The sequence below is a fragment of the Pimephales promelas genome, chromosome 12 (genome assembly GCF_988280905.1).
Source record: "Pimephales promelas chromosome 12, fPimPro1.hap1.1, whole genome shotgun sequence".
NCBI classification, from domain to species: Eukaryota; Metazoa; Chordata; class Actinopteri; order Cypriniformes; family Leuciscidae; genus Pimephales; species Pimephales promelas.
The window spans coordinates 10,470,083-10,482,635 of record NC_142780.1 but is presented as its reverse complement, the minus strand read 5'-3'; the positions used below and the strand labels follow the sequence as shown (position 1 = coordinate 10,482,635).

Here is a 12,553-nt window from a genome sequence, read left to right as displayed (position 1 = left end):
ATCAGCCGGTGTTCACCCGGCAAGGAGAGGTGGGGTAACTGTTAAAGTAATAATTACAAGAGCTTCTAGGTTATCAGATAAGCATTCAACTGCCCTGTTGTTGCTAGGTTATTTGTGTTTGCGCACATCAAAGCAACGTAATATACAAGCATGAATGACAGCGATGCGCAAATTGAGTTACCCCTCCAACTTCTAGTTTTATTGATAACCATCACATGCGATTTGGCTATTGATATTACAGAAGTCCTGTGGTAAAATTACATTAACTTACTCCATCTACCCTTGTAAAGTTAATCCGAATAGGGCTTTAGTCTCGACATTTTCCCCTCCCACATCCACATACAATAAAAAATGTATAGGCTTAATGTTGTCCGAATTTAATTTTTAGAAATTACTGATGCAAACAGGTTGAAAAGCTTCTCAATTTTTATTACAGGTGGCTGCGTTCGGTGGATTCGGTGGCTGCGTTCTGTGTGTGTGTGTGTGTGTGTGTGTGTGTGTGTCTATTCTTGTGACTGTTCGTGTGTATGTATGTGCATGCGTGTGTCAATCATAAATTGTTTCTTCAACTTATTAAAATATCTTACTTTTCTGCTACTATCTGTTTCTGCTTCTTTATTATATTTATAGTGTGTGATTTATAAAATACATTATATCCTTCATCACACATATTGTATCTGGTCACTTATCTTATATCAGAATATTATATTATTGTTAAACCTACAATGGTATTAAAATACGCCGAACCATGTGTCCTGTATCATAGCTACATGAATGACCTTTGCAGCAAAAAAAAAAAAACCGCGTGAAAATCAGTTCAGTATTCAGTGAGATATGATTCATTTAATGCGCTGACAGCTAATTTCACCTACCATTCAGATTACTCTGAGCGGAGCGGATGACCGGTTTAAGATGGCGGCTCCAATTCTCGTCCGTGCTAATAGGCAGTAGCATTCGATAGGGCGTCTACCTATATGATGTCTATGACTGGCGCTCGTTTTTTGAATCAGTAGCGCTAACGTTTCAATATTTCAGTGAATGTAAGTGAGTATTCTGCTCATATTTAATTATGGCAACTAAATGGGTCATACCATTGATAATACCAGAGCACTGAGCAGTTGAAGTAAATAAAAAAGCTCGGCTCATAACATGGACGCAGTTATTGCATGGACGGAGCAAGATCAATGTAAGTGTCTAAAATACATGCACACAGTTCAATTAATGGTAAAGCTTGCCCTGTTTAACAATACAGTTAAAATAAATATACGAAGCAAACTTTGTACAAAGCTGAAAAAACAGTGAAATAAGATCGCATGATGATTTATCTGTCAATCAGATGCATGTAAAAGTGTAGTTCGTTCCTATAGCAACAGTGGGCTCCCAGCACATTTTCGGTAGGCTACAACCATAGCGAAAAAAAGATAACACGTTAACCATACCCCACTTATTTTTTTTTTAACTGGGAATTTTTTATTCATACTGTTTTATTGTTTTTCATACCTTTTTTTATCGGACCTCAATTAACCTTCTTTGCTTTCAATTAAAAATGATTTAAATCAAAACATTCAAATGATCTTACCTTTCTTTTCAAAATTAGTAATAAAAAAATTGCTCTTGACAGCAGAGAAAGCTAGTAACGTTAGTCTATATGTGGAGCACTTTTATCATGGATGGATGCACTTTTTTGGGCATTTTTTTTTGGGCATTTTCATCCAGTCACTGCCATTATAAAGTTTGGAAGAGCCAGACATATAAGGCATTTCCTGAAATGTGTTAGTTTAATACTTCTATGCATCAGTACTGAGCCTTCAGTATGAATGAAACAGATGACATGCGAGTGTTTAGCGCTCCATTTTGCTATCATCTCCCCATTTTGGGTAAAAATAGAAAAACACTGAAGTACTTTGTAACGTAGTTACTTGAGTAGTTTTTAAGCAAACTACTTATTTACTCTTACTTGAGTCATATTATTTTTCAGTACTTGTACTCAAGTAAATTATTACTTAAGTAACAATACTTTTACTTAAGTACAATTTGTCAGTACTCTTTCCACCACTGATATACACATACAAGGATTATTAGGAACACCATACTAATACTGTGTTTGAGCCCCTTTTGCCTTCAGAACTGCCTTAATATACAGTATATATAAAATCTACCAGTAAGAAGTCTCACAAGAGGGTGCTGCATTACAACAATCACTAAAGAGGAACAAACGAATTAGGAACTATTTTCAATGGAAACCAAACTAAAATGAGTGTAGGCCTATTGTATTACTGTAAATGAATCTTGATAAATATAATGCCAAATACATTTGAATATTATTAAATATAATATTAAATAAATCTTATTAACATTAAACACAACTTAAGTATTTCAAAACATGTTTAGCCCTATGCATGCATATATAGGGAGAATTCAGGTTGTTTGTGACACTTTTTGGGGAAAGTAAAGAACAATCAAAATCAACACTCAGATAACAAAAAATTATAGTCACATAGCACATTTAAAGGTGCCATCTGTAAAAACTGAGGATAAAATATCCCAAAAATGAGCTACACGCATCAAAAGAATGAGAAGAAATAAGGTTGATGATGTCATTAAAAAAATGACAAGCTATAGTGCTGCCAATATATTACCCTGAATTAGCATGCTAAATTACTAGCCCTGGCCCGGCAGGTGTCGTAATACCAGTTTCAGCCATGGGAGGCGGTATGCGGGCAGGCAACATTACCACCAGCCAAACTGATGTACACGAGTAAGTCGGCGGCTTGTGTGTACTTGAACCTGATGTCAGTCGTGTGGAAAATACAGCCCACCACTACATTTCAGTTCAGGGAAGAGTTGAAAAAATAATTGGTCGATATTATGCATGAGGAATACATTTTGATAAGTTGTGTTGTAACATACTGTATCTTTCAACAGTGTTCGTGTTCTTTTACCATAAGCTAGTAGAGATGATCGGTTAACGTGCGTTAGTGATCTGTCGTGTAAAGCGCCAATACTGTATTTATTGTTTGAATTGCGTAATAAAATTAACAGAATCTGAGAGCTGACATCGGTCTCCGTGTCCTTTTCTGTGCATGACAAAATTGATGTGTGGCATTAGAGTGTGTGAAAAGTGTTGTGAGAGTTGGCAGCTCTGAAAGATGCTAGCTTGGTCCACATCAGGGAATGCTGTCTGTCAAATTAATTAAAACTAATGATAAAAATGTAATATGAACAAAACGAATATCATAAAACTAGAAATAATAGCCTGGGCTTTAATTTTCCCATATCGTCGAAATGCACTGCCTTTATAATTTTGTATTGAGATGTTTGTTGTTCATTTAGTCTCTAATCTGTAAAAATCTTCAAGTGCTCCACGTGAAACTGCGGTCTTCCAACCTTTTACTATCGTGTCAATGGATTTGATTAATATGCACGAGGGAGACAGAGCAACACAACGCTCGCCCGTGTTGTTTGAAGACATGAGAGTGCGCCGTGGAGGTATTTCTGGAGGTATACTGCCCCCATCTGGTATGAAATATGTTGTATGATTTGATTTTAAATGCCAGAGGGCACCTTTAACATTTAAATACAAAAAAAAGAAAAAAAAAGAAAAGAAAAATCCACAATGTCTTTGCATATGGAAATAGAAAAGGCTGGGGACACACTTGAATTGCTGAAACATTCTAAGACTGAACTAAACACACAACACAGACACACTTAGCGCCTGTAAGGCCGATTATGAATGTAATTTGATGAAAAAAAAATTAATTTCAGGCTCTCTGCAAATCCAATGCAGCTACTGTGTTTTTCGCTTATAGTTGCTCGATCCAGCACCATTAGTATCGTGTCTGTTATTCACTTGTTGTGCTCAAATCACTGGACACTGGACAGGGCTACTGAACTTTGTGTTTACTGCAGTTACATTCTGTTTGAGAAATAAAAATAGCCAAATGTCCTGTATCTGTCAATTATGATGTTTTAATCAATGTCTGCATTATCATGTACAGCTAATTTAATGTATTAAATTGACAATATGGTAGATATGCATGCCAAAAAAAAAAAAAACTTTGTAAAAAATTATTTGCAGTTTATACAGTAAATAAACTAAATGGTTTCTGAACTTTCTATTCTCTGTTCTCTCTCTCTCTCTCTCTCTCTCTCTCTCTCTCTCTCTCTCTCTCTCTCTCTCTCTCTCTCTCTCTGACTGTCTCTATTCATTCTCTCTTTATTATCACCTCAGTACCCCTTCAATCAGGCTTTGCCCCCAAACCTCCCCCCTCAGCTAGTTGTGTCATGCACATTTTTCAGCGTCCAGCAGCAAGTGATTTTCTCGTTCATTTGCCCTTTTCTCCTTCCGGTTCTCTCTCTCTCTCTCTTCATGGCATAACTCTTAATCTTATTTTGTGGCATGCAATGGCCTCTCTCTTCCACAATCCAAATCATTCAGATACAAAAAAGGACCAATAATTACTTTTTCTTTGTGAATGTTTTTCGAAACGTACATTTTTCAAGCCGTTCTGCTGTTGACCTTTTAATACTTGGATTTCCAACATTTCTACGTTTTGTGAGTGTGTGAGGCCTGTGGAGAGGAGGGTGAAAGCATGGACCTTGTCTGGATAACAGTGTCTCTTTCTCTCTTTTTGAAGTGTGTGGAGTGCTCAGGAACAGGTGAGACTTTGCATACAATAGCATTTTGTAACAATGTTGAAGGAATTTAGGACAAATTATAGTTTTGATGCTTCAGGAACTTTTAATTGTAGAATAATTAAACTGCTCTGATGTGTTAGACACTAACTGTTTGAGTCAATAAATTAAAAAGTGCTGAAATACATAGCAAATCCATTGTAACTTTTATTATATTTTTCCTCCTATTTTAAGCAAAAGAATGGACATATGCAGGTAATACACTTCTTTATTTTTTCCCCCTCTCATTCTACATGATTTTGTGACAGATTTTCTTTCACTTTCATTGTGTTATTTAGTTGCAATTAGGATATCATAGATAACTTGAATTGATAACTATCATAGATATGCATAATGGAAAATACTTTTGAATTTCTTCAAATTTCAAAGCTTCTGTGAAAGGGTCAAAGCTTCTGTGAAAAAGCCTTTTGAAGATTTAGCTATTTGTTTGTTTTTTTGGAAAATAATATTATTAATCAAGCTTACCTTTTCCCTCAATTATGTTCTTCTATTTCTTTTTCTTTTCAAACTACTTATTTTGTTACTTCCATTTAAACTCTTCCATAGTAGCATCACATACTCAGAGAGAGAGAGAGAGAGAGAGAGAGAGAGAGAGAGAGAGAGAGAGAGAGAGAGATGTCCACCAGTGCAAGTCCACCGGTTGCATTTAAGTAGCTTAATTTGATACAAAAGAATGGTGAAGAATAGGAGGCTGCTCTGCTTGAACAGCAATGCCATTTTGGAACAACCCAATGTAATCTTGTGACATTCTTGTCGTAATAAGGCTTTCGCAAAAGCTTATTTAGCCATATTTTGCATTGCATGCTCTAAACTGGTACATAATCTGTGCTAATGAGTGTCCAGAACCAAAAACATAACTGAAAAAATTCTCTTACAATACTGTAAAAAGAATAACAGAATGCTGAAATACAAAATAATGTCCAGGTGAATCTCATACAACCCATCAATAATTTGTCTAAATTAAATAAATAAATCGAATCAATTATATTTTGCTTATTTAAAATTAAGCCTATTTAAAAACTGTTTAGATGGTGATGACAATTTTATGACAATTAAGCCAATGTAATATGCAAATTCTCATTATTGTATTGTAATATAATATTTAAGTATTTATAAGGCATGCTTGTATTTGGTAAAATCCATTGAATTGATGCAGATATAATGAAGAAAAACCATTGTATTCTGCATTTTTATTCACAGTAAATGAGAGAAATGAGGGGTTGTCAAAATGTGCTTCACTGACATATGACAAATAAAATCACAATGACATGCTGTATATATTGTTCTTTTTTTAACGAAAAATTATTTTCCTTTATTTTTCTTATACAAGATTTCTGTTTGAATGATTTCTACTGTTATACCTTCTACACACACATTCCAGGACACATTTCCAAGCCTGTACAATGTGTGTGCCATTGTTGTAAACCAACTCATTATTTCTGAATAAAACAGTTACTTGGTTGAGTGATGCTTTGTTCCCTGTCCATGTTTGAGACAGCATGCAAGAGGTAAACTGACAGAGGCATGAAATATGTGTCTTGCAGTTGTCATAGAGATCTCCTTGGCAACCACAAATCAATGAGAGCAACCCTGCCTCCCCTCCCCACATTTTGGAGTGGAACAGGGGTTTGGGGGATATTCGTGGTGAACAGTGAGACTGAGGGGGCCTCTAATCCCTGTGTACACAGAACTCACTTGGCACCAAGCTGAAAGACCCAGACTCATATGCAAAGTTTTCTTTTGTTATCCAATAACTACTTTTTTTCTGCCTTTTCTTTTTTAATATGTTTATGTTTTTGTTGCTCTGTCCCCCCTTTTTCTTTCAATAGCTAATTTAACTTCATAATGTTTAAGCACTTGACGTGTGTGTAGTCTGTGGGTTTGTAGCCATGTGTTTCCCCATTAACTTTGCATGACTTAACACTTAGTACTTCACTATGAGCTTAATGAACATAATGTCAACACACATTCTCCCTAAATGCTTTGATTTATTTTTAACTTACTAGCATTTATATCATTTATAATTCCACACACATTTTCATTGACTGATTCCCACACCAACATTCACCTCGCTATGGCACCCTTTTCTGGTTGTGTTAGGTGCTGTGGGACAGCCAGAATGGGCCGAGTTTTTTCCTGACTGTGGTGGTTCCAGCCAGTCACCCATAAATGTGGACACATTGCAAACACTACATGACCCAACGCTAATCCCTGTGCAGCCCCTGGGATACAACCAGCCTGGTAACAGACCATTCATCCTCTCCAATAATGGCCATTCAGGTAAATTGATATTTTTCACCCATTCTAAATTTGTCACACACTTACAGTAAGCTGTAAAGATTTAAAACAAAAACTCTGCCATCCAAGACAGAGTGGATTATGTTCACCCGTTTGGTGATAATTTTGTCAAGTCAATTTTACTACACTCTAAAAAATGCTGGGTTGTTTCAACCCAATTTTGGGTAAAATTTGGACAAAACCCAAAAGGTTTTACCGAAAATTGGGCTAAGACAACCCAGTATTTTTTTAGAGTGTAGTATAGTTCTTTTCACAATACATATGGTTTCAATCATGATGTTTATGAATATATTTATATACAATTATATATTTATATAACTATATTAGACTAAAATGCATTAAAGGGACACTTCACCCATTTGCATTAAGCTTTATACCTTTAGAAACCCAGTAAATTTTTTTGAATGGTCATGGTTTATTCCCTTATTTTCCCCTGAAATGGGAGAAATAAGGATTTAAGTGTTTTACTTCCTGCTTATTATGACTTAAAAATCGTCATTTTTCGTTATTCGAAGTCACATTTCATTGAAATGACAGAGACTACAAACTTAGCTCCTCATTATTCAAGGGTGTGGGACCCACTCACCCTACAGGCCTATTACAGATCAGTGGGTGGGACTTCACTTGCAGAAACTGAAATCAATATCCGCCAACTTGTTTTTGGAAGCTATAACAAGCGCTGTGGCGCTATGGAGATAGGAAGTATGACAATGACAGAAGAAACTAAACATGATAAGGAAGAAGAGGATTTTGAAAGTCTACTGCTCAAATCCGAAGTTAGTGGCTATATTTACGAGCCGCACTAACTCCGAAGTTAGTGAAGAGCAGCTGAGGCTGATCAGGAGCAGGAGGCGGCTGCCTGTCGGTCGAGTAGCCCGTACTGGCTCGAGCTGAGGCGGACTGCTGGTTCATGTGCTCTCACTGCGTGCTACGGCCTACGGACACAGCAAGAGTAAGAGCAAGACACAACAATGGCAATTTCTGCTGGACGAAATCTGTGAATCAGACAAGCAGACGAATATTTGTGTTGTGACATGAACCATCCTAGTTGAACTGACTGAAAATCCAGGTATCATGCAGTAATACACCATTTAGAAAGAAATACAAACGAGGAGTAATTCACTAATGAGTTTGCCAATGTAACGTTAACAGGGTTTGTTGTTGTGGGAAGAAGTAGGCGAGAATTGGTGAACATTTAAACATTTTAATAGTAAAATGAACAAATACAAAACGAAAGTATAAGCCAACAGCCCCTCATTGATGACTGATGTCCACACACAACATAAAATCAGGCCTGTTTCTCTCTAGATCTGCCATTTATGCTCCCGCTCCTCTGTGAGAGATACAAGACCGGTCGGTGCTTCTCTTGTCTTTCATTATCACTCACGCCATCGGCCTCGCACCGTCCTCTCGCGCCGCTCTCGCATCCCTCATCCGGCTCGCCACAGCCAACTAACTAGAAATTTTCTGTGAAATGAATTTCAAACTCTGGTGGCAGCTAAGCCTTGTTGACGAAAGAATGATTTCTCTGATGTACGCACAGTTCCTGATTAGTGGGTGTGGCTTGTGGAGCTTTCCATCGTGCTGCATTGTGGGTTAAATAACCCTTCGGTTATTTTCTGTCTTTTCTCGGTCAAGGGGGCACCAAATTCAAAAATCATTTTACATTCGACTACATATATGATCCACTTTCAATAAAGGTTAATGTTTGAATGGGTGAAATGCTCCATTAAGGGCACATAATCCACAGTTTCTCATTGTTAATCTGGAGCACCTAAACTAGTGCATCCTTCATATCTCCCAAGAGTCTTTAGTTTTATCAGATTTAAAACAGACAGATACTGTACAGCTGTACCACTGTACCACTTCTTTCCGGGAACAGTCAAGCTCCTGGAGGCGTGCCGATTGCCAACAAAATACTGACATTTTTTGATGCAGTTTTACTTACCATCTGCAGTTCCTACTCATGACAGGGATCTTTTGTCACTAGGACGATTTTATGTTTAGGATGATAATCCTAAACTACGAAAGCCCTGAACCTAAAAAAAAAAGTCAGTAAAAAAAAAAAAAAAAAAAATCTAGCATTTCGAGATTAAAGTCTAAATGTTTCGAGATTAAAGTCGAAATTTTTCGAGATTAAAGTCAAAATGTTTCGAGATTAAAGTCGAAATATTGTGCATTCATTACAGTGTGCGTCCACTGGCTCAGAGCGCGCACGTGTGTGTGTGTGAAGTCGCACTGCCATGGATAAACACAAAATAGTAGCTTTTTACTTTTATCTGGACTTTCGACAAAATTCTACACACGTCACACGTGCTAGTGGCAGTGTTTCTGAGGTGTTTTCGTGATCGTCTAGTCATCAACACTATCTGGGTCGAGAACACAACAGTAACTGTTCGGTCTCCCTCTTCACCCTAAATACGCTCTGGATACATTTTAAGTGCATCATTCTGTATCCAATCATTTTGCCGGATCCTGTGATTTCCTAAGATTTAATAACCACTTATGGTTGAGGAGAGATTCTCTGACATGATTGTAAAGCACTTTGAGTGTAGGCATATATGAAAGCGCTATATAAATGCCCTATTCATTCATTCATTCATAACGTCCTATAGCCTAATGTTGGTAGATTGGCACCTGTTGAATTTCCTTTGATGAAACAAAACACACACACACAGTGTGAAACTCGCTATTGGCCATTATGAATGCCTGTGTGTGCGGCAATGTGAGACAATGGCAAGCACACACGCGCAGCTTCTACGGAAGACTGTATTCTCGTACTCTCGTCTCTCGAAATGTTTCGACTTTAATCTCGAAATATTTCGACTTTAATCTCGAAATATTTCTACTTTATTCTCGAAATGTTTCGAGATTAATCTCGAAATGTTTCGACTTTAATCTCGAAATGTTTCGACTTTAATCTCGAAATGCTAGATTTTTTTTTTTTTACTGATTTTTTTTTTTACTGATTTTTTTTTTTTTTTTTTAGGTTGCGGTTCAGGGCTTCCGTACTAAACTCTTTAACTTTTTCACAATGTAAATAAGTCACAATGCATGGCATAGCATTCGATATCCCCTTTCAGTTTTAGCATTATTTAAAAAATGTACTTTAGTTAAAGTGATACATTTTGAAAAAATACTTGGAAAATAAATTCCCTCTTGAAAATTCATAAATGCAAAAATTCATATATTTTTTTTAATAGTGGCCACTACTGTTACTTTTAGGTGTCTCTGTAACATTTGAGCAAAAATTTGTGACAGTGAAATACTGGTTCCCTCTTTATATTAAGTATCTACTATGTACCAACATTTGAATTAATAATTTGATACAATTAACTTATTGTGTACATACATTTTTTTATGTTGTACAAATATTGAAAAAAATCCTGTATGTAGTTAGATCTGTAGCCTAATTAATTTCTGTATTTACATCTATAATTACACGGTTGATCCTTCCTTTACCCCTTAACCCACCCTTAAACCCAAAATATCATCAATCATGTGCCTGACCTGAACAGTCTCCTACCTAAATAGCAGCAAGTATTTTACATTACATACATTAAGTACATTGTACTCAATAATACATTTTAATGTAAGTACATAGTAGGTAAAGACAGCTAATTTAAAGTGTGACCTAATCGAACTTCCTCTTGTTTTCTCACACAGTGCTGATGACATTGCCACATTGGATGGGCTTGGCTGGGTTGCCATGGTATTATGGTGCTGCACAGCTGCACCTGCACTGGGGTAATGGAGTGGGCGTAGCTACAGGAAGTGAACACACCATTAATGGACAGAGCACTTCCGCAGAGGTGTGTGGATGTGTATCAGTGTAATATGTTTTATTTTATTTTATTTATTAGTTTATTTGTCAGGGACCATGCACATTTCAAATCCTGTACCAGTACAGCTAATTTACATCTGTGGTCCCTTAACACAGTCTCATCCCAAAAAGTCATATAACTGACGTTTTGGGACGTATTTTGACCATACGTCAATATCAGCCTTTTTAGGGCCCCCTTAAACGTCGGTAGATGGCGATCCCGGGCCGTCATACAACTGACGCTTTACCTTTAACGTCAGTTAGGTGACGGGTTAGGTTTAGGGTTAGGTTTAGGTATGGGGTAGAGTTAGGATCCCATAACCTCATCTACCGACGTTTAAGGGGGCCCTAAAAAGGCGAATATTGACGTATGGTCAAAAGACGTCCCAAAACGTCAGTTATATGACGTCTTGGGGTGAGACCGGGTTGGGTCCCTGGGCAAGGAACAGTAGAAAAGACAACAAACACGCAATACACACATAGAAAATAAAAAAATACAAATAGAAATACACAATATATAAAAGAATCATTGATCACATATTTGATTCACCTTCAGCCAAGTCTTAACCGACATTTTAAAACTGCTAAGGCTTGCACAATCTCTAATGTAATGTGGGATTAGGTTCCACTTTTCAACCGCTGCAAATGAAAACGCTGAATGTCCAAATTTAGTTTTCCTAAATTGAGTGTAACAGTCACCTCAGAAGCCTTGCTGACCCTTACATTATCTCTGCAAAAGGACACACATTGCTTGAGTGGGGGTGGTGCAAGATCATGTATCAATTTATACATCAGACACATGTCAGCAAGGCTTTAAAAACTGTCAAAGGTTAATAAGTTGTATTTTTTTTATAATAATACAATGGTTTCTCTGGTTTTTATCAAGAACTTTCACCGCTTGTTTGTAAGGGTTTTGTCATAGTACATTTAGTGTAATATAATTTTTAATACACTTTAAATCTACTTTAGAAATACAGCTGAAGTATATTTTAGCTTCACATTAATGTGTTCTGTTTAGGCAAAAATTCAATAAACAGACATCACTGCGTAAGAGACACTTCAGAGTCAAATTAATAAAGAAGGAGAAGTTTATTCTTGCAAGAATAGGCCCAGTCGCTAACACAGATTGGTACACTGTGAAGAGAGTGACGCCCAGAACACAGGCCGGAGTCTGTCTATATAGCTCTCCCAAGGTTATTTACTGCAGGCCATGCCTCTCTGTAAAATTCCACAAGCAATAGGATTCAAATCAGTGGCGGTTCTACTCTGAATTACACCCAGGGTGAGACCCCCTTCGAGCCCCCCCCCCAACAACAACAAACACCCAACAATAAAATCACATACCGTTCATTTGAAAAACACAGTTAATAGAATCCAGTTATTTTGCTAGATTAATCTAACTTTAAAGAGAGGAAGTAACTATTAGCGCATTGGTTATTGTCTTAAATGATATGCATGGCACACTTTTAGTTATAGCTTGTTAAACAATATTTGTCACGAAATGGAGTTTTTGAAAGTAAAAGGGTCTGAGTGATACTTATTTAGTAACACAATACTTATCTCTTATCGCTTAAATAATTTTGAACAGCTTTCATATTAAACACTATCCAAAATGTTATAGACCTAAAATAGCTTTTGTAGCCCTATGTCACTCTTAAAATGTTAGAATGTTAGAAAATAGAAAATTGTACTTTGCATATAGGCTACTGGTAAAAACACAAAGTTGATCATTATGTA

The 12,553-nt window shown here is 36.7% G+C and overlaps 1 protein-coding gene across 2 annotated transcripts in view; it reads left to right on the top strand.

The window, feature by feature from the left end:
- The first annotated feature begins 4,312 nt into the window (after positions 1-4,312).
- The window catches only part of ca14 (carbonic anhydrase 14), an 84,652-nt gene continuing 76,411 nt past the window's right edge, over positions 4,313-12,553 (top strand). For both annotated transcript variants that reach the window (XM_039694336.2, XM_039694335.2), the window contains exons 1-4: positions 4,313-4,659; positions 4,870-4,890; positions 6,796-6,975; positions 10,660-10,805. In XM_039694336.2, the coding sequence (XP_039550270.2) occupies positions 4,593-4,659; positions 4,870-4,890; positions 6,796-6,975; positions 10,660-10,805 (414 nt within the window). In that variant the 5' untranslated portion in view covers positions 4,313-4,592. The remainder of the gene's footprint in view (positions 4,660-4,869; positions 4,891-6,795; positions 6,976-10,659; positions 10,806-12,553) is intronic.